General features: G+C 37.0%; 1 protein-coding gene across 1 annotated transcript in view; it reads right to left on the bottom strand.

The window, feature by feature from the left end:
* CRISPLD1 (cysteine rich secretory protein LCCL domain containing 1) overlaps positions 1 to 27,624 on the bottom strand; it is a 54,619-nt gene that overhangs the window by 3,955 nt on the left and 23,040 nt on the right. Inside the window, exons 3-14 of the mRNA XM_003408354.4 lie at positions 27,446 to 27,564; positions 26,972 to 27,104; positions 25,701 to 25,816; positions 24,714 to 24,814; positions 22,836 to 22,976; positions 20,904 to 20,964; positions 20,726 to 20,792; positions 20,038 to 20,168; positions 7,420 to 7,463; positions 7,249 to 7,321; positions 2,074 to 2,149; positions 510 to 640 (exon numbers count right to left, since the gene is read on the bottom strand). Coding sequence (XP_003408402.1) covers positions 510 to 640; positions 2,074 to 2,149; positions 7,249 to 7,321; positions 7,420 to 7,463; positions 20,038 to 20,168; positions 20,726 to 20,792; positions 20,904 to 20,964; positions 22,836 to 22,976; positions 24,714 to 24,814; positions 25,701 to 25,816; positions 26,972 to 27,104; positions 27,446 to 27,564 — 1,193 coding nt within the window. The remainder of the gene's footprint in view (positions 1 to 509; positions 641 to 2,073; positions 2,150 to 7,248; positions 7,322 to 7,419; positions 7,464 to 20,037; positions 20,169 to 20,725; positions 20,793 to 20,903; positions 20,965 to 22,835; positions 22,977 to 24,713; positions 24,815 to 25,700; positions 25,817 to 26,971; positions 27,105 to 27,445; positions 27,565 to 27,624) is intronic.

Below are 27,624 nucleotides of genomic sequence, written 5' to 3'. Positions count from 1 at the left end.
ATATAGACTAATGCATTAAATGGAGCCCTGGTGGCAACATGATCTGAAAGAGTTTATTTTACACTAGTCCTCCAACTTCCAATTAAAAAGAGTTTGCTTGTAAGGAAAATCAGCTCATTGTTTCTGTCAAATACTTTTTCGGATACAGGATTAGAGAAATAGTCAGTGCCATGCTCATCTAGAGAGAATTAAATATATCAACTAATCTAGAAAATCCAAAAGAGGGTGAAAGAAATGTCCCTATTATAAAATCAATTAACAAAACAGTGTTCTGACTCATAATCCTACTTTCATTTTGATTTTTTTAAGCCTGCAGGAGACAAGCACCTCGGGGACTGCAGCTTCTCCCAACCCTGGAAGACCAACTTTTACACAAGTCCACAAAGAAATACTCTGGTTCAACCATTCAACTTCAAACCCATGCTAAATTGGGTCCTTTTGAATGTAATAACAGGTGATACATATGAACAATATTTTTATGTAGTGCTTTATTTTATTTTGTTTTTTACCTTTCTGAGAAGATTCCGTTCTGAAAAGAAGCCGTATAAGTCTTTCTTTTGTCCACAGGCATAACATCAACATAACCACCGTGATTTCGAACTACCCCAGCATGGATTGCTGCTCTACAGATACTGGACAGCTGAGGGGGGAAAGAAAAACCGCCATTATTAGGAAATTCCTGCGGACCTTGTCCAGCCCACTGTTCTACAGGACTAAAAGCACTGACATCTGTCTCCATGCGGGTAGCCAGTGAGCAGCTACAGGATAATATTTTGTGCGCAAAAGAATGTTCTAAAAGTCACAAAACCTGAGTAAGTCTAAAGGCAGATATTAAGATTAGCTGCCAAACCCTGCTACCGTTTAATCTAGCAAACACTTGTCCTGCCCAAACAGCTGGCGTTTTAGATTGTGGAAGCAATAAAAAACAAATCAGTTCCTTTTATCTCTGCAAGGGTCCATTTACCATTCTTAAATTTTAGATTGTTTGTCCACACCAGAGTCACTGTGACCAAACGTCCACATGTTGGATGGTTTTTTACGTTCAGCTTCAACTTATAGACAACTTAAACATAGCTCCCTATAGCTTTAGAAACCCTTTTCTCAAATACAAGTATATATTAAATGGGGAATTTCTTCTTTTTAAGTAATATGATACATATAGAAAGATTTTGCCTCAAAGAACCCCAAATTAAAAAAAAAAAAAAGCAATCGTAAGTTCAACCTAGATCTCCCATGCCTATCACCCTAGTCAAATGGTCTGACATGGACTGCTGAGAGAGTTCTATGATTATATTGTACCAGTTACATAATCTGAAGGAGCCCCGGTAGCGCAGTGCTTAAAATGCTCAGCTGCAAACCAAAAAGTGGGCAGTTTGAACCCACCAGCTGCTCCACGAGACAGAGATGTGGCAGTCCGCTCCTGTAAAGATGGCAGCCATGGAAACCCCGTAAGGCACTTCTACCCCATACTATAGGGTCACTATGAGTCAGAATCGACTCATTGGAAAAGTGTTAAATGGGATTTCTATGGAGAAGGAATTTATTGTTTCAGGTCCAATACTCTCAAATTTTTTAAAGTTCTAATTTCTAGAAGTTGAATGATTTATTTTGGCTCATTACAGTCTTCTCTAGATTTTAACATTTGCTTTTACAAACTGTTCTAATGAAATATATCATTATTTGAGTCCAGTCTGAGGTAAGCCCTACAAAATGAAACACTTGAACTGTTTTAGTTCTAAAGCAATCCATATCCGTATCTCCACAGGTCTTTTGTCATCACATTGGTGTGTTCTTTTCTCATCTCTATTGTACATGGGTGACTTAACATGATCTAAGTTCACAGAAGCATGTGCCTCTTACATGGCCTACTTTATCATGGTGCTCTGAGAGGCATCAGGCGGCACTCATATTTGCATATGGATAATTATGTTTCAGTATTATTAATGATTAATGAGGCTATGTGCATCAACAGAGCATCTGGTTTCTTGATCTGCATATAAACGTACATATAAACATTTAAATGTGCATGTATATATTCATGAACATTGAGAGTTGTATAAATAGGCCACTTACATCAGAATAAATTCGATTTCCAATTACACGAGCATGATGTGGATTTGCTTGCATACAGTTACGAGGACAATACACTCTGAAAAAAAAAAAATATATATATACACATAAAGCAAACTGGTTACTTTAGTTTTTCTTATTAGCAAAAGCATAGACATACACATACAAAAGTGATCTCAAGATTCCGCACCCGACTTTTTCTTCTTCCCTGAAATAAGCCAATTGTACAAGTCAGGCAGTTGCTTCTGTTTATCTACTTCCAGATTTTGGCACAAATGTGATTCCTAGTTATTTATTTATTTATTTTTAATTTAGCCAGGAAACCTCCAAATTTTGGGAATCAAAGCAGAAAGAAATATCAGGAAGTAACTCTAAGTACCCGGGAATTTGGTATCCAAAAAGTCTGTAGAATTTAATAAACAGGTAACTTGGAAAATCTGAATCGTTGTCTATTTCACACATCTCATAGCTTCTCTTTTCTAAATTCACATTTTTAGTGATTGCATCCAACTGCATGGTTTTTATTATTATGTATAAACTCTTGATTCTCAAATTTACATCTCTAATTGAGATCTCTTAATTCCAAACTTGTAACTTGCCTATCCCATTGCTTATTGACCATCTCCACTTACATCCAATAGGCATTTCAAGCTTAGCATGTAAGAAACCAAAGTCCCAACCTACTCCCCAAACCAAACAAAAACCAAACCCATTGCCATCGGCTCAATTCTGACTCATAGCTACCCTAAAGGATAGGGTAGAACTGCCCATAATTTCCAAGGAGTAACTGGTGGATTTGAACCACCAACCTTTTGATTAGCAACCAAGCTCTTAACCACTGCACCACTAGGGCCCCAATCTACTCCCACAACTCCAAAATCTGCTCTTTCTTTCCACTTCAATAAATGGCAGGTGCTCAGGTCAAAAGTCTAGTCTATCTTTGATCCCTCTCTCTTTATCTGCTGCCTTCCGTTCAACCCATCAGCAATATCATTGGCTGGGTGTTTCAAGCAGTTTGTGATCAGCGGCTAATCTAAAGGTTGGTAGTTCAAATCCACCTAGAGAAAGGAGACCCAATGTGTGCAAAACACAACTGCTTCGTATGGTTTTCAAGGCTGTGACCTTTCAGGAGCAGACCTGCAGGCCTTACTTAAGAGGTGCCTCTGGGTGAGTCTGAACCACCAACCTTTTGGTTAATAGCCCAGTGCTTAACTGTTTACACCACCCAGTGACTCCTCCCATAAAGATCACAGCCAAGAAAATCCTACGCAGCAGTTCTCTTCTGTAGCACATGGGGCCACCATGAGTCAGAATCAGCTCCACTGCAATAGATTTTTTATATATTAAAATGTATCCAAAATCAGACCATTTCTAAGCACTTGAATCACTGCAACTATAGACTTCATCTTCTGCTAAGTGAAGTCTATCATCTCTCTGCTTCAGATTTTGCCCCCTTCAATCTATTTTCCATACACATATATTGAAACATATAAATCTAATAACGTCATTACTCTGCTCCAAATACTCCAGCAAGTCTTCATCTCTTTCTTAAAATATGGCAAAACCATTACAATGGTCAAGGCGCCTTACATATTCTGACCTCCCATTACCTCTCTGGCTACATATCCTACTCCTCCTCTTCCACTTCTCACCCTGCTCCAGTCACATGGGCTTAATGGCTATTCATCAAACCTACCAAACAGGTTCCTGCCTCAGGGCATTTGCACTGATCTTCCTCTCAGCATGGAATACTCTTTCTCCAAATATCTTATTGCTTCAAAGATATCAGATTGGCTTAGCTCATTTAAGTGGAGTTCCAAAAGGCCTTTATATTTAAATGTAGGATCAAATTATCAATGTCATCAATCACATGATACTAAAAAATCTATTCCCAGAGTTAAGAAACTGTCAAATATCACTCGTAATAAATGACCAACTCTTCTGAATTCACACACCACACACACACACACACATACACACAAGAACAGAAATTAAAACCAAAACTGGAAAAAAAAAGTAACCCATTTGACTTAGTATACTGAAGTCTCAATATAATGTATATGTGAAAATCACTGCTTAATTAAAACATCAAGAATTTTCCTAAAAACATTTTAAAATATTTGAATTGAAACTACCTTTGCCAATTGAAGTGGTTCTTCTTAATAGTTTTAAAGAAGTGGTTATGTTTTTATATTGTCTTCTTAGGTGCCCTTGAGTCGGTTCCAACTCATAGCTACCCTATGTACAACAGAATGAAATACTGCCCAGTCCTGAGATATCCTCACAATTATTGTTATGCTTGAGCCCATTGTTGCAGCCACTGTATCAGGTCATCCCATCAAGGGTCTTCCTTTCTCTCACCGACCCTCTACTTTACCAAGCATGATGTCCTACTCCAGGGACTGGTCCTTCCTGATAACATGTCCAAAGTACGTGAGATGAAGTCTCACCATCCTTGCTTCTAATGAGCATTCTAGCTGTACTTCTAAGACAGATTTGTTCATTCTTCTGGCAGTCTATGGTATATTCAATATTCTTCCCCAACACCACAATACGAAGATGTCAATTCTTCTTCGGTCTTCCTTACTCACCGCCCAGCTTTCATATGCATACAATGCGATTGAAAATACCACGGCTTGGGTCAGGCACACCTTAGTCTTCAAGGTGACATCTTTGTTTTTCAACACTTTAAAGAGGTCCTTTGCAGCAGATTTGCCCAATGCAATCCGTCTTCTGATTTCTTGACTGCTGCTTCCATGGGTGTTGACTGTGGATCCAAGTAAAATGAAATCCTTGACAACTTCAATCTTTTCTCTGTTTATCATGCTGTTTACATTGTTATAGGCCAAATAAATTTATTTCCAAAATTTGTATAACATTGTACAATCTAAATTGGATATGTGACATATGACATCTAAACCAGAACCATGTAAACATGAGTTAAAAAAAAAAAATCCAAATTTTAGTAACTTTAAATTAAAGGGTTGATTTATATAAAAGATGTTGTCTGGGGATTCTGTAGGAAGGATGGTACGTATCTCCCATTAACTGTACAACAATCTCATTGTACTTGGAACTGCTGAGGATTCACTGCCCACTCTAACCAGCTGCTCTACCTATAGGATCATGCTGTGTGAACTCTACCTTGACCATATTTAGCATTTGGTTTGCTGAAGGCCAAGGAGCTCAGTAGCTCCAAGTTGAGTGTGTCTCTACTTAGATGAGTTCAGGTAAAAGAACTACTGGGGGAGGGTTTTGCTTATTTGCTTTTCAATCACTGGTTTTAACACCTTGTTACATATACTACTGAGAATGTAGATCTTGATTTAAACATTTCCTTATCTACAATTTGCTTGTGAGCTTTGAAAGAAAGCTGATGACACGTTTTAGCAACACCTACCTTTTCATCTTGAATACTCAACAGATTTTAAGGACCTAATTGTTTATCAATTGATGTAAAGAAGCACAGGACTGTCAAACACACACACACACACACATGCACGCACTTGCATGTAATTTCTACAAAGTTATGGTACTAAATAATAGTTAAAGATACTTTATTTTGGGTTCTTCTGCCAGATAAGGAATCTTGCAAGGAGATAACTGTGTAGGTAAATTGGCAAAAATCATTCTAGGATTAAATTTAAAATTGCAAAAAAGCTGATGCAAGATTTCAGAAATAAGTAGAAGTCAAAAAAAAAACTTACTGTTGGTATAAGGTTTTCACTTAAAAAGAAATCTCTTAACTCTTTATGTTATTGCTTTGGATTAAATTATAAGTGAATATAAGCCTTTAGGAAAAGCAAAAACCAAACCACACCCTTTGCCATCGAGTTGATTCCAACTCACAATGACTGTACAGGACAGAGTACTGCCCCACAGAGTTTCCAAGGAGCACTTGGTGGATTTTAACTGCCAACCTTTTGGTTACCAGCAGTGGCACTTAACCACTACACAACCTGGGTATCCTTTAGGAAAAGGTAAAGGGATTAATAAGGATTAAAAAAAATAAACACCTCTATTATAGGAGGCTTTAAGTTTGGATGGACATGTTTCAAAACACTATTCGTTCAAGAAATTTAACACACCTCAAGATAAAATTGATTTTACCTAGACAGTATTTCAGGATTTGAACAATATTTATAACCGGGGAGAATGTCAAGGCACTATTCAATTGACACTTTGAGCCCTATCCACAAAGAGGAGCTCCACCCATACGAATGCAGTCAGTTGTACACAGTGGCACAGAACAATTCTTTCCTTTTGGTGTTACATTTTTTCCAAGCAATTCGAAAGGTGCCTAATTAGGAAGGCAGGTGAACAAAATACTCATAAAAACACGCCATCCCAGTTTTACCTAAAATCCGAATGCATATATAACTGGTGATTGTGACTAAATTGGTAATTATACCTTACTGTCCCTAAAACATTAGTACTGAAACTCCAAAAGCTTAGCTACTTTCGCTAAAACTCAACAAATGATCATTTTTAGGCTTAAATCCATGGTTGATCCAATTCTAAAATTGAATCAAGCTACCGACATGAAATAAATCTCTCAACAATTAATAATTATAAAGGATTCAGCTGCCTTACGCCCTATACTTAAAGTTTCTTTTACCTGCTAACGTACCACTGGCATATTTTAAAAATAGTGCTTAAAATCATTCTAATTAAAATGACTTTATAACACTTCTGAAAGTTTTCATTTTAGTTTGGTCAAGAAAAATTGAGCATTTTTCCTTATTTTACAGTAGGTTTATTCTATTACAATTTTTAAAGGAGAGTGTACAATAAAAAAAAAGAAAAGAAAGAAGATAGGTTTTGACTTACCAATTACAATGAGATAGAACTAATTTAGAAACTGGATTAAAATGTTAAAAAATATGGGGTATATCATTTTAGATTCCTTTGTGATAAGAGCTCTTTGTAGCATATGTGAACACAGAGATCATGTAGGTTATATGCAGAAAGTGCTGTTCTATTTGGGGAAAACACACGAGGGGTGCCTGGAGCACATGCAATTTTTGATACCCCACTGCTTCCTCCTGCTTAGCAGTTCAAGATCATACACCATTTAGATCCTAAAGACACTAGGATGTCAGACAAACATAGTCATCACAGGGCCAAAGGGGCATATATCTTCCCTGATAAAAAATGACAAAATTTCTAAAATGTTACCTTGGGCAATGTGAAGCAGGTTTATGAAATGGACACAGCTGTTCCACAGTTGTTTCACAAGTGATGGACTGAACTACAAGAATTAAAATACAAAACAATAAGCAAATCCTTTGGAAGCAATAACATTCAACATAATAGTAAAAAAATCAGATAAAAAGTTAAAATGCTAACCTGTTACTTTAGAGACTGTGAAGGAATTAGCAGATTGATATTTGCTGAAGATAAAAAAAAAAATCAATCATTTTCTTACATGTATCATTATCATAATTCCTGGTGGTTTTCAGGTTTAGGAACATTGTATTTCTTCTTAACCATATTTAATAAAATATCTAGATATATGGCAGCCTGAAAATATATACTCTATTTTATGCCAACTACATATTACCTGGAAACCCTCGTGGCGTAGTGGTTAAGAGCTACGCCTGCTAACCAAAAGATCGGCAGTTCAAATCCACCTGGCGCTCCCTGGAAACCCTATGGGGCAGTTCTACTCTGTCCAATAGGGTTGCTATGAGTTGAAATCAACTCGATGGCAATGGGTTTTTTTTCTTTTAACATATTACCTTAAAGTATGAACCAAATCAATACCATTCTTGACATTAAAGGATGTTATCTTTTTATTATAACCGCATGAAGCAAACAATATACACTTAAATCTACATAATTGTTTTCTGTTACAACTAAAACTCTCAATATACTACTTCACTGTTGCCACAAAGCCAGACCATACAATAACAAATGCAAGGTAGTGCTTTAGAAAGACTACTAGATAATAAGTACCTTAAGGAAGTGTGTTTTATTCTTTTTTTGTATGTATGGCACCAGAAACTAGTATGTCTACAATGAATGAACGAATTCTCCTGTCAGTACATGCATTATTGAAAAACAGGAATTTAAGTTAAGTACACCACTACATATCAAAACTTTAATTGGTCAGGTTTTCAGAAAAACCTGTATTACAAAAGGTGAGGTTTATTTATAATGCTATACTTTAACATAGTACACTCTCTGCATACATTAGGTCAGGACTGAAGGTGTTGGAAAATGTTCACAATCCTTCATTTCTGTCAGCTTCAAATTCAATGTTTAATCATTACCATTTATAATGTACACAAAATAAAAATATTTTTGAAACACAACTATGCGAACTATTTAAACGTAGCCTTCAAGTTTCAAGAGAATTTCTATAATCAAAAATTTAGTTTCAAGGGAATACAATAATAGGATAAATGTTCTTTAATGCAACACCCAGTGCTTAGCTTACTGAAGGTAATAACTAATATTTATTATTTATTGAAGGTAATTAATAGAATATTTACTGAATAAATGTGTTAATAAATGACTCCATATACTAAAAAAAAAAAAAAAATTTTTTTTTTTTTTATATACCTAGGTTATTCCACCAATAGGCATGAGTTTTAATAAATTATTATTATTTTTTTATCATTAGAGATTCCAACTTAACCCTAGTATGGAGTTTCATGTGGAAATATAGTGAAAAAGAAAAGATTATGTCATAAGTCCTAAGAAAAGACATTACATATAAAGACCAATAATGTTTACTTTTTGAATAGGAGAAAGGGACACAACAAAGATATTCCAAAAGCTCACATTTTTCTACTTTCTACAGAGTAAAAAATGAAAATACATGGTGTTTTAGAATACGATAGTGTTCTTAATAAAAGAAACATTTCAAAAGTTAATCAGTGCATGCTTAATGGAGAAAGACTGAGAGCTTTCCCCTTGAAATTAGGAACGAGACAAGGGTGCCTACTCTCACTTCTATTCAGTATTGTATCAGAAGTACTAGCCAGAGCAATAAGACAAGAAAAAGCAATAAAAGGTATCCAGATTGGAAAAGAGGTAAAATTATCTCTATTCTTGGATGATATGATCCTGTATATAGAAAATCCCAAAGAGTCCACAAGAAAACTTCTAGAACTAATAGACGAGTTTAGCAAAGTTGCAGGGTACAAGGTCAACAAGCAAAAATCAGTTGGATTTCTATACACCGGCAATGAGAAATCCGAAAGGGAATTTATGGAAATAATGCCATTTACTACATCATCTAAAAGAATAAAATTCCAAGGAATACATCTAACCAGAGATGTGAAGGACTTATACAATGAAAATACAAAACAATGTTGAAGGAGACTTAAAGGAATGGAAAGATGCTCTGTGTTCTTGGGTTGGAAGACTTAATATTATTAAGATATCAATATTGTCCAGTCTACAGATTCAACACAATTCCAACCAATCCGCAACTTTATGTGGAATGATCAGAAGCCCTGAGTAGTCAAAGCAATGTTGAAAGAGTAGAACAAAGTTGGAATATTCACACTTCCTGATTTTAAAACACATTATACAGCTAGAGTAATAAAAACAGCCTGATACTGGTATAACAATAGATACATAAATCAATGGAAGAAAATTGAGAGTCCAGAAATAAACCCACACCATCTATGTTCAACTGATTTTTGACAAAATGCTAAGTCCATTCGTTGGGAAAGGAAGAGTTTCTTCAGTAAATGGTATTGGGAAACCTGGATTTCCACATACAGAAGAATGAAACAGGATCACACCATACACAAAAACAAATTCAAAATGAATTAAGGATCTAAATGTGAAAACTAAAACCATGAGATTTTTAGAAGAAAACTCAGAGACAACGCTGTCCAGCCTAGCTTTTAACAATGGATTACCTAATATAACAACGGCACATTGAGTGGCGATGACCACAGAAGAGATGAAGGCAGTGAAGAGCGAGGCACAGTCAGTGCCTCTGCCCCTGGAGGGAGCGGACATTAGCCCCAAGCAAGATGAAGCCAGGCTTAAGGTCATCAAATGAGAGGGCATAGGCACAGAGATGCCCATGATTGAGGACTGGGTCTTTGTCCACTACTCTGGGTGGCTGTTAGATGGCACCAAGTTTGTCTCCAGCCTAGACAGTCAGGACAAATTCTCCTTTGACCTAGGAAATGAGGGTTCATCAAGGCTTGGGACACTGCCATTGCAACCATGAAGGTGGGTGAAGTGTGCCACATCACCTGTAAACCAGAATATGCTTATAGTTTGTCAGGCAGTTCTCTGAAGATTTCCCCTGCCCACAAAGCCACACTTGTTTTGAGGTAGAGCTGTCTGAATTCAAGGGAGAGGACATAACAGAAGACGAAGATGGTGGCATCATCCACAAAATATGGACTCAGGGTGAAGGCTATGCCAGTCATAATGGAGGAGCTATTGTGGAGTTTGCACTGGAAGGGTACTGCAGGGGCTGGATGTCTAACTACGAGGACCCTACGTACCACAGAACGAAACACTACCCAGTCCTGCACCACCCTTACAATCGTCGTTATGCTTGAGCCTATTGTTGCAGCCACTGTGTCAATTCACCTCGTTGACAGTCTTACTCTTTTCTGCTGACCCTGTATTTTACCAAGCATGATGTCCTTCTCCAGGGAATGATCCCTCCTGACAACACGTCCAAAGAATGTAAGATGCAGTCTCACCATCCTTGCTTCTAAGGAGCATACTGGTTGTACTTCTTCCAAGACAGATTTGTTTGTTCTTTTGGCAGTCCGTGGTATTTTCAATATTCTTTGCCAACACCACAATTCAAAGGCATCAGTTTCTTCTTCAGTCTTCCTTATTCATTGTCCAGCTTCCGCATGCATATGCTGCAATTGAAAACACCACGGCTTGGATCAGGCGCACCTTAGTCTTCAAGGTGACATCTTTGCTTTTCAACACTTTAAAGAGGTCCTTTGCAGCAGATTTGCCCAATGCCATATGTCTTTTGATTTCTTGACTGCTGCTTCCATGGGTGTTGATTATGGATCCATGCAAAATGGAATCATTGACAACTTCAATCTTTTCTCTGTTTAACATGAGGTTGATTACTAATCCAGGTGTGAGGATTTTTGTTTTCTTTATGTTGAAGTGTAATCCATATTATGGCTGTGGTTTTTGATCTTCGTCAGTAAATGCTTCAAGGCCTCTTCACTTTAAGGAAGCAAGGTGTGAAATCCGCATAACGCAGCTTATTAATGAGTCTTCCTCCAATCCTGATTCCCTGTCTTTCTTCATATAGTCCAGCTTCTCAGATTATCTGCTCAGCATGCAGATTGAAAAAGTATGGTAAAAGGATACAACCCTGGCGCACACGTTTCCTGACTTTAAACTATTCAGTATCCCCTTGTTCTGTCTGAACAATTACCTCTTGATCTGTGTACAGGTTCCTCATGAGCATGATTAAGTGTACTGGAATTCCCATTATTTGCAATATTACCCATAATTTGTTATAATCCACACAGTCAAATGTATCTGCATAGCCAATAAAACACAGGTAAACATCCTTCTGGTATTCTCTGCTTTCAGCCAGGATCCATATGATATCAGCAATGATATCCCTGGTTATACATCCTCTTCTGAATCTGGCCTGAATTTCCGGCAGTTCCTTGTCAATATACTGCTGCAGCTGCTTTTTAATAATCTTTAGCAAAATTTTGCTTGATTAATGATATTGTTCGATAATGTCCACCTTCAGATGGCTCACTTTTCTTGGGAATAGGCATAAATATGGATTTCTTCCAGTCAGTTGGCTAGGTAGCTATCTTCCAAATTTCTTGGCTCAGATGAGTGAGCACTTCCAGAGCTGCATCCGTTTGTTGAAACATCTCAATTGATATCCTGTCAATTTCTGGAGCCTTGTTTTTTGCCAATGCCTTCAGAGCAGCTTGGACTTCTTCCTTCAGTACTGCTGGTTCCTGATCATATGCTACCTCTTGAAATGGTTAAACCTCAACTAATTCTTTTTGATATAATGACTCTGTGTATTCTTTCCATCTTCTTTTGATGCTGCCTGCGTCACTGAATATTTTCCCCATAGAATTCTTCACTATTGCAACTTGAATCTCGAAATTTTTCTTCAGTTTCTTCAGCTTGAGAAATGCCAAGAGTCTTCTTCCCTTTTGGTTTTCTATCTCCAGCTCTTTGCACATGTCATTGTAACACTTTACTTTGCCTTCTCGAGTCACCCTTTGAAATCTTCTATTCAGTTCTTTTACTTCATTATTTCTTCCTTTTGCTTTAGCTGCTCGACATTCCAGAGTGAGTTTAAGAGTCTCCTCTGACATCCATCTTGGCCTTTTGTTTCCTGTCTTTTCAGTGGTCTCTTACTTTCTGCATGTATGATGTCCTTGATGTCATTCCAGAACTCGTCTGGTCTTCGGTCATTAGTGTTCAACATGTCAAATCTATTTTTGAGATAGTCTCTAAATTCAGGTGGGATATACTCAAGGTCGTACTTTGGCTCTCACGGACTTGCTCTGATTTTTCAGTTTTAACTTGAACTTGCATATGAGCAATTGATGGTCTGTTCCACAGTCGGCCCCTGGCCTTGTTCTGATAATATTGAGCTTTTCCATCGTCTTTTTCCACAGATGTAGTAGATTTGATTCCTATGTATTCCATCTGGCAAGGTACATGTGTATAATTGCCATTTATATTGGTGAAAAAAAGGTATTTGCAATGAAGAATTCATGGATCTTGCAAAATTATTCCAACCTCCGGCATTGTTTCTATCGCCAAGGCCATATTTTCCAACTACTGATCCTTCTTTGTTTCCAACTTTCACATTCCAATCACCAGTAATTATCTATGCATCCTGACTGCATGTTGGATCAATTTCAGACTGTAGAAGCTGATAAAAATCTTCAATTTCTTCATCTTTGGCCTTAGTGATTGGTGTGGATAGTTGCATTCACTGGTAGGCATATGGATAGTATCCTCTCACTGACAGCACAGTACTTCAGGATAGATCTTGAAATGTTCTTTTTGACAATGAATGCAACAATGTTACTCTTCAAGTTGTCATTCTCGGCATAACAGACTATATGATTGTCTGATTCAAAATGGCCAATACCAGTGGATTTCACCTTACTAATGCCTAACGTATCTATATTTATGTGTTCCATTTCATTTTTGATCATTTCCAATTTTCCTAGATTCACACTGCATACATTTCAGTTTCCAATTATTAATGGATGTTTGTGTCTGTTTCTTCTCATTTTGAGTCGTGCCACATCAGCAAATGAAGGTCCCGGAAGCTTTACTCGATCCACATCATTAAGGTTGACTCTACTTGCTACTTAGAGGAGGCAGCTCTTCCCCAGTCATCTTTTGAGTGCCTTCCAACCTGGGGGGCTCATCTTCCAGCACTACATCAGACAACGATGCACTGCTATTCATGAGGTTTTCACTGGCTAATGCTTTTCAGAAGTAGACTGCTGGGTCCTTCTTCCTAGTCTGTCTTAGTCTGGAAGTTCAGCTGAAATCTGTCCTCCATGCGTGACCCGCTGGTATTTGAATGCCAATGGCATAGCTTCCAGCATCACAGCAACATGCAAGCCTCTACAGTATGGCAAACAGACAGACACGTGGGGGTCCAGCCTGTCCAGTTTTTTACAAACCGAATAATTTTGAGTGAAAAAATTTAAAAAAAAAAAAAATGGGACAAAATAAATAAATGGGATGTCATAAAAATTAAAAACTTTTGTTCATCAAAAGACTTTACCAAAAAGTGAAAAGACAAGCTACTGACTGGGATAATATTTTTGGAAACCATGCATCTGATAAGAATCTAGTGACATATATATATATATATATATATATATATATATATATATAAAACTTCAGCAACTTAAACAACACAAAGAACAAATAATTCAATTACAAAATGAGCAAAGAACTTGAATTAGATATTCTGCCAAAGAGGACATTCGAATGGCCACTGAACACATGAAAAGATGCTCAATATCATTAGCCATCAGAGAGATGCAAATCAAAACCATAACGAGACACCATTTCACTCCCATTAAAATGTCTAAGATTAAAAAAAAAAAAGAAAGCAACAAATATTGGTGAGGATGTGGGGAAACTGGAACCCTTTGTCCATTGCTGGTAGGAATGCAAAACGGTCCAGCTGTTGTGGAAAAGTGTGGCAGTTCCTCAGAAAACTAAAAACAGAACTACCACATGACCTAGTAATCCCACTCCCAGGTATATACGCAAAAGACCTGAAAGCAGAGACAAGCAGAAATTGTACACCAGTGTTCTTTGCAGCACTATTCACAACAGCCAAAAGGTGGAAACAACCTAATGCTCATCAACAGATGAATGGATAAACAAAATGTACATACATGCAGTGGTGTACTACTTAGCCAGTAGGAAAAACCAAGTCTGGATACATGCTCCAGTATAGATGAGCTTGAAGGCATTACACTGAGTGAGATAAGTCAATCACAAAAGGACAAACATTGCTTGATCTCACTTATATATAATAGACAAGAAAAGGCAAATGTATAGAGATCAAAATTTATTAGTCGTTACCAAGGGCAGTAAAAAGAAAAAAAAAAAAAATTGGCTACATTAGCTTGAGACCAGAAGAATTAGATGGTGCCTGGCTACAGCTGATGACTACTCTGACAGGGAACAAAACAGAGAACCCCTGAGGGAGCAGGAGAGCAGCGGGATGCAGACCCCAAATTCTCGTAAAAAGACCAAACTTAACGGTCTGATTGAGACTGGAAGGACCCCGGGGGTCATGGTCCCCAGATCTTCTGTTAGCCCAAGACAGGAACCATTCCCAAAGCCAACTCTTCAGACAGGGATGGACTGGACTATGGGATAGAAAATGATACTGGGGAAGAATGAGCTTCTTGGATCAAGTAGACACATGAGACTATGTTGGCATCTCCTGTCTGAAGGGGAGGTGAGAGGGTAGAGGGGGTCAGAAGCTGGCCGAATGGACGCCAAGAGAGCAGAGCGAAGGAGTGTGCTGTCTCATCAGGGGGAGAGCAGTTAGGAGGATATAGCAAGGTGTTTATAAATTTTTGTACAAGAGTCCAACTTGATTTGTAAACTTTCACTTAAAGCACAATAAAAAATTAAAAAAAAAAAAAAAAAAAACTGCCATCAAATCAATTCCAATTAATAGCAACCCTACAGAAGAGACGGAAACCCTGGTGGCGTAGTGGTTGGGAGCTACAGCTGCTAACCAAAAGGTTGGCAGTTCGAGTCCACCAGGTGCTCCTTGGAAATTCTATGGGGCAGTTCTACCCTGTCCTATAGGGTCGCTATGAGTCAGAGTCAACTCGACGGCAACAGGTACAGGTACAAAAGAGAGTAGAACTGCGCCATAAGGTTTCCAAGGCTGCAAATCTTTACATAAGCAAACTGCCACATCTGTCTCCTCTGGAACTGCTGGTGGGTTCAAACTACTGATCTTTCAGTTAGCAACCAAGCACTTAACCACTGCACCACTAAACCCCTTTCCAGGGGCAGGAGGGAGGGGGAAAGAGGGAGTTAATGGTGATGCAAAAATTGCATTTATTAAGGGTAGGGTTGCACAGCCGATTATTGTAAAGGTTGTCAACGAGTTGTACAAACTGGCAAAAGTTGTGTGATAGATATATTTACAACAATGACCAAAAAATAGAGCAGCTGCTGAGTCTGCTTATATACATCCAAAAACCTCATGGGAGTTGGTTGGTTCCTTGTTTTGGATGTTTAGTGTCATGGTTTCACAGGACATCCCAGTTAACTGGCCTAATAACGTGTTTAGTGCTTCTGTTCTACCTCCTAGTTTGGTGCATAGTGCCTGGGGTCTTAAAAGATTGCAAGCAGACATCCAACGCATGACAATTCACCTGGAGGAACAGAAGGAGAGTCAGGAATAGAAGGAGGATATGGAATGTGTGGCTAATTGCCTCCATGAACAACTGGTTCCTCTGCCATTAGGCCAGAAAAATTGGATGGTGTCTGGCTGCCGTTCAGAATCCTGATCAAAAGGCACAAAACACAGAAGAGAATTTCAAATTCTCATGGACTCCATAAGCTTTCTGGAGCCATGGGAGTTGGACGAACCCCTAAAACTATTGCCCTGAGGTAATCTTTAGAAGTTAAACTAAAAATATCCCCTGGAGTATTCTTAAAACCAGACAACTGTTAGGTGCCGCTGAGTCAATTCCAACTTACTGCAACCCTATTTAAAACAGAATGAAACACTGCCCAGTTCTGCATCACCCTCACAATAGTTGCTGTGCTTGAGCAATAGTTTAGCTTAACTAGTAAAAAAATGTCTGCCTTAATCTAACCAGATACATAAAAGACCATGCAAAGAAAACCACAAAACAGTACTGCAAGAAACCAAAAGAGACCTACGTAAGTGGAAAAACATATCTTCCTCATGGATAGGAAGACTCAACACTGTGAAAATGTCAGTGCTACCCAAAGGGATCTACAGATACAATGCAATCCCGATCCAAATTCCAATGGCATCTTTAATGAGATGAAGAAATAAATCACCAACTTCACATGGAAAGGGAAGAGGTCACAGATAAGTAAAGCATTCCTGAAGAAGAACAAAGTAGGAGGCCCCACACTACCTGATTTTAGAACCTATTATACCACCATGGTAGTCAAAACAGCCTGGTACTGCTACAACAGATACACAAACCAGTGGAACAGAATTGAGAATCTAGATGTAAATTCGTCCACCTATGAGGAGCTGATATTTGACAAAGGCCCAAAGTCTGTTAATTAGTGAAAAGACAGTCTCTTTAACAAATGGTGCTGACCTAACTAGATAACTGCAAAAAAAAATAAAACAAGGCCCATACCTCACACCATGCACAAAAACTAACTCAAAATGGATCAAAGACCTAAATATAAAACTTAAAGCTATAAAGGTCATAGAAGAAAAAAAAAGGGACAACCCTAGGAGCCCTAATACATGGCACAGACAGAATACGAAACATAACAAACAATGCACAAACAACAGAAGAGAAACTAGAATAACTAGGAGCTCCTAAAAATCACTTATGTTCATCCAAAGATGTCACCAAAAGAATAAAAAGACAGCCTTCACACTGGGAAAAAATTTTTGGCTATAACAAATCCGATCAGTGTCTAATCTCTAAAATCTACCAACATACTGCAAAACCTCAACAACTAAAACGCAAATAACCCAATTAAAAAATGGGCAAGGATATGAACAGGCACTTCACCAAAGAAGACATTCAGGTGGCTAACAGATACATGAGGAAATGCTCACAATCATTAGCCATTAGAGAAATGCAAATCAAGACTACAGTGAGATACCATCTCACCCCAACAAGGCTAGCATTAATCCAAACACACAAAATAATAAATGTTGGAGATGTCGTGGAGAGACTGGAACACTCACACACTGCTGGTGGGAATGTAAAATATTACAACCACTTTGGAAATTGATTTGGTGCTCCCTTAAAAAACTAGAAATAGAAATACCATACAATTCAGCAATCCCGCTCCTTGAAATATATCCTAGAGAAGTAAGAGCTGTCACACAAATAGATATATGCACACCCATGTTCACTGCAGCACTGTTCACAATAGCAAAAAGATGGAAACAACTTAGGTGCTCATCAAGGAATGAATGGATAAACAAATTATGGCATATTCACATAATAGAATACTACACAGTGATAAAGAACAATGATGAACCTGCAAAACACCTCATAACACGGATGAACCTGGAAGGCATTACGCTGAGTGAAATTAGTCAGTTACAAAAGGACAAATATTGTATGAGACCAGTATTATAAGAACTGAAGAAAAGGTTTAAACCCAGAAGAAAACATTCTTCAATGGTTATGAGGGTGGGGAGGGAGGGAAAAGGGTATTCACTAACCAGATAGTAGACAAGAATTATCTTAGGTGAAGGGAAGGACAACACACAATACAGGAGAAGTTAGCACAACTGGACTAAACCAAAAGCTAAGAGGTTTCCTGAATACAACCAAACACTTCGAGGGACAGGGTAGCAGGGACAAGGGTCTGGGACCATGGTTTCAGGGGACATCTAGGTCAACTGACATAACAAAGTTTATTAAGAAAATGTTCTGCATCCCACTTTGGTGAGTGGCATCTGGAGTCTTAAAAGCTAGCAAGTGGCCATCTAAGATGCATCATTTGGTCCCAACCCACCTGGAGCAAAGGAGAATGAAGAACACAAGGAAAATATTAGCCCAAGAGCCGGAAAGGGCCACATGAACCAGAGATTCCATCAGCCTGAAACCAGAACTAGATGGTACCCAGCTACCAGCAATGATTGTCCTGACAAGGAACACAACAGAGAGTCCCTGATGGAGCAGCAGAAAAGTGGGGTGCAGAACTCAAATTCTTGTAAAAAGGCCAGACTTAATGGTCTGACTGAGACTGGAGGGACCCCTGAAGACATGGCCCCTGGACTTCCTTAGCCCAAAACTAAAACCTTTCCCAAAGCCAACTCTTCAGACAAAGATTAGACTGTACTATAAGACATAAAATGATACTTGTGAAGAGTGTGATTCTTAGCTCAAGTAGACACATGAGACTAAATGGGCAGCTCCTCTCCAGAGGCGAGACGAGAAGGCAGAAAGGGGCAGGAGCCGGTTGAATGGACACAGGAAATCTGGGGTAGAGAGGGGGAGTGTGCTATCACATTATAGGCAGAGCAACTAGGGTCATACAACAATGTATGTACAATTTTTTGTATGAGAAACTAACTTGAACTCTAAACTTTCCTTTAAAACATAGTAAAAAAGAAAAAGAAAAAATATCTGCTTTGAGCATTATGTTCATTTAAGATCTATTGACGTGACAACAGCAACCTGAAAGATTAGATAGGAACTTTGAGGGCTGTGAGTGTATGTTAATCGGGGAGAAACAACTCAGAAAAAGAGGGTGAAAATGGTAGCACAAGAATGTAATCAATGTCACTGAATTCTACATGTAGAAGAGGTTGAAGTGATATATGCTTTGCTATGTATATTCTCAACAACAAAATAAATTTTAAAAAAGTTAATTAATGCTATTATATTGAGTAAGTTTCATTTAAATAGACAAAAGAAAAATGACATAGTACATTACATAGTTAGAGAACTTTTCAAAATGGTCTTTTACCTATTAACCTAATTTTTCTCATTAATAAAGTTGCATGAAATCATCCATTTTCCCTAAATGTTGCTGTTGTTTTTGTGTGTTGTCAATTCCAACTCATAGCAACCCTACAAGATGGAGTAGAACTGCCCCATAGGGTTTCCTCAGCTATAATATTTACATGAGCAGATTGGCAGGTCTTTTCTCCCATGGAGTCATTCATGGGTTTGAACTGCTGACCTTTTGGTTAACTGCCAAGCGCTGAACCACTGTGTCTCTAAAAACTAAAAAAAAAAAAAAAAAACACAGTGCTGCCCAGCTGATTCCGACTCACAGTGACCCTATAGGACAGAGTAGAACTGCCCCCTAGGGTTTCCAAGGAGTGGCTGGCTGGTGGATTCAAACTGCCAACCTTTTGGTCAGCAGCTGAATTTTAACCACTGTGCCACCAGGGCACCATTGAACCTCTATGGCTTCCCTTTCCCCTAAAGAGGACACCAAAAACATGCAAATCATTAGTCTTCTCTGGGGTATTTTTTGTCACAGCTAAAAAAATGCATTGCTTCACACTGGGATTCACTGTAAATTGGTACATTCTCTGAATTTTTGTAAATTTAGATATCAGCATATCCCTTATAAGCAAAAGGGGTCAACTTTGGAAGTTTTAGATGCTTTTTCTTCTTTCTGTCTATGGAAAGTATGCACATAGAATGAACCTTGAAAATTATCAAGTCTTTACAGACCAAATTCTGAGTTCCTCTAAAAAAATATGTTAACTCATAGTTACAATTTAAAATCATCTGATCCAAAAGATCATTTGATACTTACCCAATTGATTGAACACCATTTCTATTGGATTTGATGAAATAATTTTTCCTTCCTTGTCTAGTGATATCTACCCAACCACCATCATTGTCTATTATACCATAATGGATTGCAGCTCTACAGATGCTAGATTGCTTGGAGAAAAGGAGGGAAGAAAAGGATGGTAAAATATTAGAATTCTGCCTAGGAGAGTAAGAGTTACTACTTACATGACTTCAAATATACATTTCTGAGTGAAATATCTATATACCCACTTCTCACTTATCCACATGGTAGGTTCCAAAGGTCAGCTCATTATGCAAAAATCGGCATTATGTAAAAATGGAGGATGACCACATCAGATCACAAAATGGAGCATGACTACATCATTACATAACTTCCAAAATTACATAACTGCCAAGCTACTGAGAATCTTGACCCAGCCAAGCTGACACACATCCTTAACCATCACAGCCAGCAATACTCTTGCCTTGCACCTTGGCGTTAGGTTACTGCCAGACGTACGTCGTTAATGCACAAAATAGTTGGATAGTAGATTTTTTACCGTTGCTATAAATGCAAAATGTCAGATAATGAGATGGTCAGTAAGTGAGGAGTAGGTGTACTTTTATAAGTCTAGGCTTTTTACCTTAAAAAATCAAGTATTATATGAAGAGCTATATCCCCATGTGATAGTATTTATAATGCTTACCATTTCATAATGTACACTGCCAATAACTTTAGCTTTACTATCCAAACAGCCAGCAGGACATTCATATCTGAATGAAAGAATTGCAAAGGAAAAATTTTAGTTTCTCTGAATTTCAGTAAAAAGTCAAAATAATTCTCATATTTTGTCAGTTAATTTTGAGAATAATAGTAAATGATACCTATTGCAGGTTGTTCCTTTGCACTGGTCTCTTAATCTTACTTCACAAGAAACAATTTGGGCTAAAAGGAGAAAAAATAATAATTTAGGTAATGTAAAAGAGGTTAATTGTTGTATAAACTACTACTGAACTTTCTGAAAAACGGTTATCTCAGTAGTCCTGTAGTCACAAGATAGAAAGCATCATGGTGCAGTGGACATTGAGTCAGGCAGGCTAAGAACCAGAAAACCTCCTTTACTCTGCAGAGTGCTGTTTTAGTTTTAGTTTTGTGTTCTGCTCTATCATTTACTACTCATTTCATCATGAGCAAGTATTTAAACTCTCTGAAGCTTCGGTGTGCCATCAATCAAGTGCAATATAATATTTATACCACCAAAGGTTTTCTGAGAGCAAAACCACTTTAGGAACATAATAAGTATTATTTTTATAAATACCTCATTAGATTAAGAACAGGACCACATAATCATGGATTAATCCAGGAAAAGTAGAATTAGAGATTTTATAGGTCAAGTATGCCTATATTTAATCACTACACAGTTGTGAAATTTCTGGAACCTATTTAATCCAACTACTTAACATTAAAAGTAGTTGAAAGAAGAAGAAGGTTATGTAAGAAAATACTAAGATCACTTGAACTTTGGATGTAATTCTCTACTGTAAACTAAAATGTAGTGTTTTTCACAGAACAGAGCTCTAAGTGGGAACAAGTAATTCTATTTCCAAAAAAAGAAAAAGAAAGGAAGATGGAAGAAAAAGAAATTTGTGATCTAGCATTAAGGAGAGCTGTAATGCTACCCATAGTCCTGAAATACTGTGAAAAAATATTTTTAAATAGCGGTTATCCAATTTTTCCACTGTGACAGAGTCCAATTTTATGTAAACAGCTACCTCTTCGTAACACCTATCTCGGTTTTAGTTTTATATCATTTAGACCATTATCTTTCCCACTGGAGGAGGAATTGTGCTTGATTTTTATCGTAACTTTATCCCCAGCATCCTCCATGATTAGCACAGTATTGACCATATAGTAAATGCTGAAATGCTGCTATAGTATGTCGACACCAAGCACTTAGTTTTAAAAAGCTTATTTATTTTTTAAAATACACATAAGTTCCTGCCAGTGCTGCAACAGATCATGCAGGGAAAGGATGCTCCATATAAAATTAGATACGATGCTCAACAAATGGGTTTTAACAGACCAACATACTTTAACTTGGATTTAGGTTTCGGAAAACAAATTAAAAATTTTTTTTTTTTGTCCATGAAAGCTTAATCCCAAAAGGCAATGCCCAGGCAATATCTAAAAGGATCATGCCGTTAAAAAACCAAACCCGTTGCTATCGAGTTGATTCCAACTCATAGCGACCCTATAGGACAGAGCAGAACTGCCCCATAGAGTTTCCAAGGAGCGCCTGGTGGGTTCGAACTGCTGACCTTTTGGTTAGCAGCCATAGCACTTCACCACTACACCACAAGGGTTTCCCAGAGGATCATGGCAATCATTAATTCAGACATATTTCTAAAGTTTGGGCTGTAAGCATTGGCTTTTGCGGATGACGGCATACCATTATCTGCCCAGTTAGATATTTAAACAGTCATACACACCCCAGATATAAAGAGTAAAACAGTAATGTGTCAGAAAGTACTAATAGCTTGACATTCCCAAGAGAGAAATACATTAACAAAGAATTATCTATAAATAGTTTGATTCCCACACATATTGTAGATTACTTAAAGCAGGAAAGCCCACATAAAGAGCAGTTTAAAATTTGGAAAGAAAGCTGCTATGCTTCATTCTTTTTAGCCCAATGCTAAACATTTTCCATTCTAAAAATAGACAAAGTAATAATAAAATAGAGATGGATATGCTATCTATTTAAACTTTTTAAATTTCTATAAATGAATCATGTTACTGAAAAGCAAAGGTCTTACACATTTGCTGTGTGCTTATGACTTCATTTCTGTCACTATCATCCGCTCTTGTCCGAACGTGGGTGTCATGGACTTGTGACTGCTGCCGTTCGATTTCATTTGTTTCTTCCTCTCGAGGAGGGTAATAGCTGTTTGATCCTTCTGTTTGACAGAAAGGATTGAAGAGACATGAAACCCATGTTAACATCTACACAAAAATCCCAAAATTGATATACCTCTAAGTGCCTGCTTAACATTTAAAACTAGAGAAGACAATACTGTCTTTGGCAAAGGTTTTGACTTAGGGTTGTCACCTTCCAAACATTTCTTAGATTGCAGTATGTTATCAGTGTTAGGTTTTCATACTGAAACCATGAAATCTACTGATCAAATGAAGTCAGTGTTTCAGGAATTTGTTTTTTCCAAATTAAATCATATTCTTAATACTTTGAGGAAGACAGCATATAGAATTCTCCCCTCCAAAAAATTTTTGATCTAAATGATTGACATGTTCTTGTTATTTGTGACATCAGTTTACACGTAAAGGTTTTTCTTTTTCAGAAGGAAATTCCATGAGCAGAAATTCAGAGTTGAAGATGGAGAGTAATTTCAGCTTGAATTTTTTTTTTTTTTTCCCCCAGATTGGCCTCGATCGTGGGCTTGACAGTAGAACATTTTGGAGAAGTACATTACTGTGTTTCAGCCTTGTTTTATGCCTGTCCAAGACCTCAGAACTTTGGGAATGGAAATAGGAAGTCAGAGTAAGATCAGCATTAAGTAAAATGTAGTGGTTCTTAATGAAAGGGTAATATTCTGTTGTTATCCATAAGGTTTTCAACAGACTTAATGGGCTCAGATATACTAACCATCATGAGGATGGCTCAGGACCAGGCAACATTTCTTTCTGTTATACATAAGGTTATCATGAGTAGAAGGTGACTCAATGGCAACAAAGAACAACTAGTGAAGGGGCAGATAGGTTGGAGGTTTGGGGATAGAGAGGAGAAAAAAACAGATGGGCACTCAGTCACTGAAAAAATGCTTCAAATGCTTCTAAGAATTAAAAGATGGCTAATACAACAGAGTAAATACATGGTCACTTCTTGTCTGCCTGCTATAGCTAATGAGCATTCAGTCGTTAAGGAAATAAAAATCACATTTCTTGATGAACATTGAAAAGGGTTGCATTTTTTCAAATATTTTCTGCTACATTTCACCTGCATTAATCTTTATTTAGTCATCATTAAGAAAAAAAGTACAAGGGAATAAAAAATACTCACTTGAATGCCAAATAAGAGCATGATTTCCTACAAAGCTTTGTCACATACATTTTATCTTCACAGGCTATACATAGGGCACCATATTTATTTCATTTTTAAGAGGTCAAGTGCATAGGAGAGCACTACATTTACAATAGTTTTACAACACTTTTATACTTTTTTTGTTGTTATTTCAGCATGAGAAATTGTACTGAGACATGCAAAATCGTTCAATAAAATCTATGGATAGATGTTTTGCTAAAACCTTTTAAAAGACTCAAAATAAACTATGTTAAATTCAGTTGCTAATCCCTTCAAAAATGATGACAGTTATGGAAATAACTCTTGTCAACAATACATGAAGACAGCTTTTAAGAATATGGAGATACTTGTCAGTCTGTGATTAATCTAAAAAAGAACTGGAAGTGGTTACCTGGAATAAGCATGAAAGCTTAATTGAGAGACATACTGGTATAACAGACTTTTTAATATAAATATTTTAAATGGTTTCGTTATAAATCTAGAGCTCTGGAAGTTTTTCATGTAAAAATTAAATGTATCTTTGGATTTTTTAACACAAGTTAACGCAGAAGTTGGATTAAATAATTCAAATTGAATATAACAGCATAATGCCACATACCTTTGTAGCACAGATTTTCTCTACAGCCCCCTCCAAAACTAGGTGGGCACGCAGAACAGGGTCGTCCATGTTTGTAAGGGGCGTGGCCCCACCAGTTTCCCCTTAAAGAGATAATCCACTCTATTAAGAGGCAGTCAAATAACATAATTTATAAGATGCTACAAAATATTACTATATGAGAATCTTCCAAATAATGATTTTGGTATGTAGATTTAAGACATGTATATCTTTTAGCACAGCATCCTTTTGGTTAAATACCCATTGCCATCAAGTAAATTCGAATTCATCGTGACCCTATAGGACAGAGTAGAACTGCTCCACAGGGTTTCCAAGGGGCAGCTAGCTGGTAGATTCGAACTGCCGACCTTTTGGTTAACAGCCAAGCTCGTAACTACTGCGCCTCCAGGGCTCCTCTTTTTGGTTAGTAGGTTTAAATATAGATTACCGTCTTATTCTTCTGAAAATATGCAATTCATTATGCATACTGTTAAAAATTATAAAATCGAGTATTTTCACAACATCAAACTATGCTATGGAACATTCATCTGCATTTCATTTGTTTTAATAAAAACAGATTTTAGACTTAAATTTGACATTAAGTTCAGTTGTGTAATATTTTCAGTGTCATCATTCAAATGGTCTTTAAATAGGTGAAAATATATTTCTTAATTAATCTAGAGTTTCTAATCTCTAATAAATCAAAATTAGTAAATACTTATGGAATACAAGAGTACAATAAGTAAAACCAGAGGTATAAAATACATGATTTTTTAACTTCACAAAGATATTTTTAATTTTCATATTCCCCTTAAACACTGATTTTATGCATTAGGCAAGTGATAACTGTTGTCATATTAAAACTGATAAATGCAATATACTTTGCTGAATGATACATAATGAAAAATAAGAAAAATTCAGAATTTTAAAGTTATTTTCATGTTGTTAAGGAAAAAAACAGACACGAAAGTAGCATTTTTGTTGACTCACTTTGGGGAATAATTGCACACCAAGTAGACAGCTTTGGGCCATATCTGCCCCCAGATGTTCATGTTGTTGCACAGATTAATGGCACAACCTATTCTGCTACTTGTTGCCCACACCACCTACATTAGAGAGAAGACAGGCTCAGAAAACACAGGCTAAGACAAAATAAGACAACAACGTATCTGAGAGAAAATATAAAAGCTGAACTTGAGAAACAAGCATTTATCATTTAAAATGAAATGAGGCAATCACAAAAAGAATATTTTTCCTGAGACTCTGGGAAGTTCTTGATTCAATTTAAAAAGAGATCTGGTAAAATAACTCTACTGTCTATAAAAAGAAGCATTTTCAAAATACAAATTTACCAAATAAATTCAAAATGAGTATCTTCACAAACCCAAATGCAGTATTAACATTTCTATGCAGAAACTTGGAAAAGAATTTCTATGCCAGACAAAGGAAGAGAATTTCCCATCTCAATCAGAACATACTGGAGCAAAAATTTGGGTCTTCAAATTTCTTATGCACCATGATCTTGTCACTGTGCCACTGGTTGGTAGGTAGTTCAATTCTGATCTTAACCTTGTCACATGCAAAGACATGCCTGTAAAAAAACCCGCTGCCGTCCAGTTGATTCCAACCCATAGCAACCCTATAGGACAGAGTAGAACTGCACCATAGAGTTTCCAAGGAGCGCCTGGTGGATTTGAACTGCCGACCTTTTGGTTAGCAGCTGTAGCTCTTAACCACTAAACCACCAGGGTTTCCAACAAAGACATACAGAACATGCTTTATATTACCTAATTATCAGTCATAGAAATTGTAATAACACAGACTAGAGAGCTTTACTTGTTAAATTCACCTTCAACTGTTTGATTTAGGAGTTTAGAATATATCCAATACGAAATGTCACCCACATGTAAATAATGAATGTCACTGGTAAATAAAACTGTACTTTTATTCTAAAAAATAATAAACACTCCTGACTTTGAAGGTGTGGTAAACTTCTTTCCACAGACATTTACTGGGGCTATATTAAAAACGTTTCATAAGTAAAGTCATTAAAATAATGTCTTTTTAATTAGACATCTGGCCATTTTTCTGATGACTTTTACTGTTTATAGAAATGTCTAAGCCTAATCTTACATAAATCAATAACCTTATGAGTTTTATTAATAACCATGCCAAATGACATAAGAAAGACACATGTTCAGTAGTCTAAGTTCTCCTATAATTATGCTAACTCAGAGGAATATAGTATTCCTAAAACACACCTGTGTATAGTGAGTACAGACAGGTCCGGAACATTTGAAGGGACAATATGGGTTGCATTCTTGCTCATGTGGGTAGCTGAAGTCTTTCACTTCATCATACCATGCTTGTACATGAAAGGTTGGGGGCCTATACCTATTCAAAAGAAAATAATCATAAAAAAACAAAGTTGGAAAAAACATAAAACCAAATCTAGCAAAGTAGATTGATCAAGTTTGGTAGAGAGCTATTTTTGTTTAAATTATTCATCTTAAATATTTATACCCACTACTTTGCTAATTTATCAATTATTTAAAATAAAACTAAGTCTAAAAACCTGCTGATCACTCTGGTGTAATATTTGTTTTCTGTTGTTTGTGCTGTGTTTACTTGTTTTCTCTTTAGGCATCAAGCCTCTGATAATTTTCAAAGAAGAATTAATAAGCATTTTCATTTTGAACATGTTTCCAGAAACAAAAAGTTATGGGTTAAGCTACCTTCCCCAGTGTGCTCCCAAATTCTGTCCAATTGACGGAAGCAGGTTTGCAGGTCCGTGTTCCCACAAACAAGATTCAGCCCAAGATTCTGCAGATCTTTCCAACTCTACATCCCATGTCTGCAGTGCAGAAGAAAAAGAAAACAGATACAAACATAAAATGTGCATATACAGAATTTG

The sequence above is a fragment of the Loxodonta africana genome, chromosome 14 (assembly GCF_030014295.1).
Source record: "Loxodonta africana isolate mLoxAfr1 chromosome 14, mLoxAfr1.hap2, whole genome shotgun sequence".
NCBI classification, from domain to species: Eukaryota; Metazoa; Chordata; class Mammalia; order Proboscidea; family Elephantidae; genus Loxodonta; species Loxodonta africana.
The sequence above is the reverse complement of the archived record's forward strand: the minus strand, read 5'-3'. Positions and strand labels throughout refer to the sequence as shown.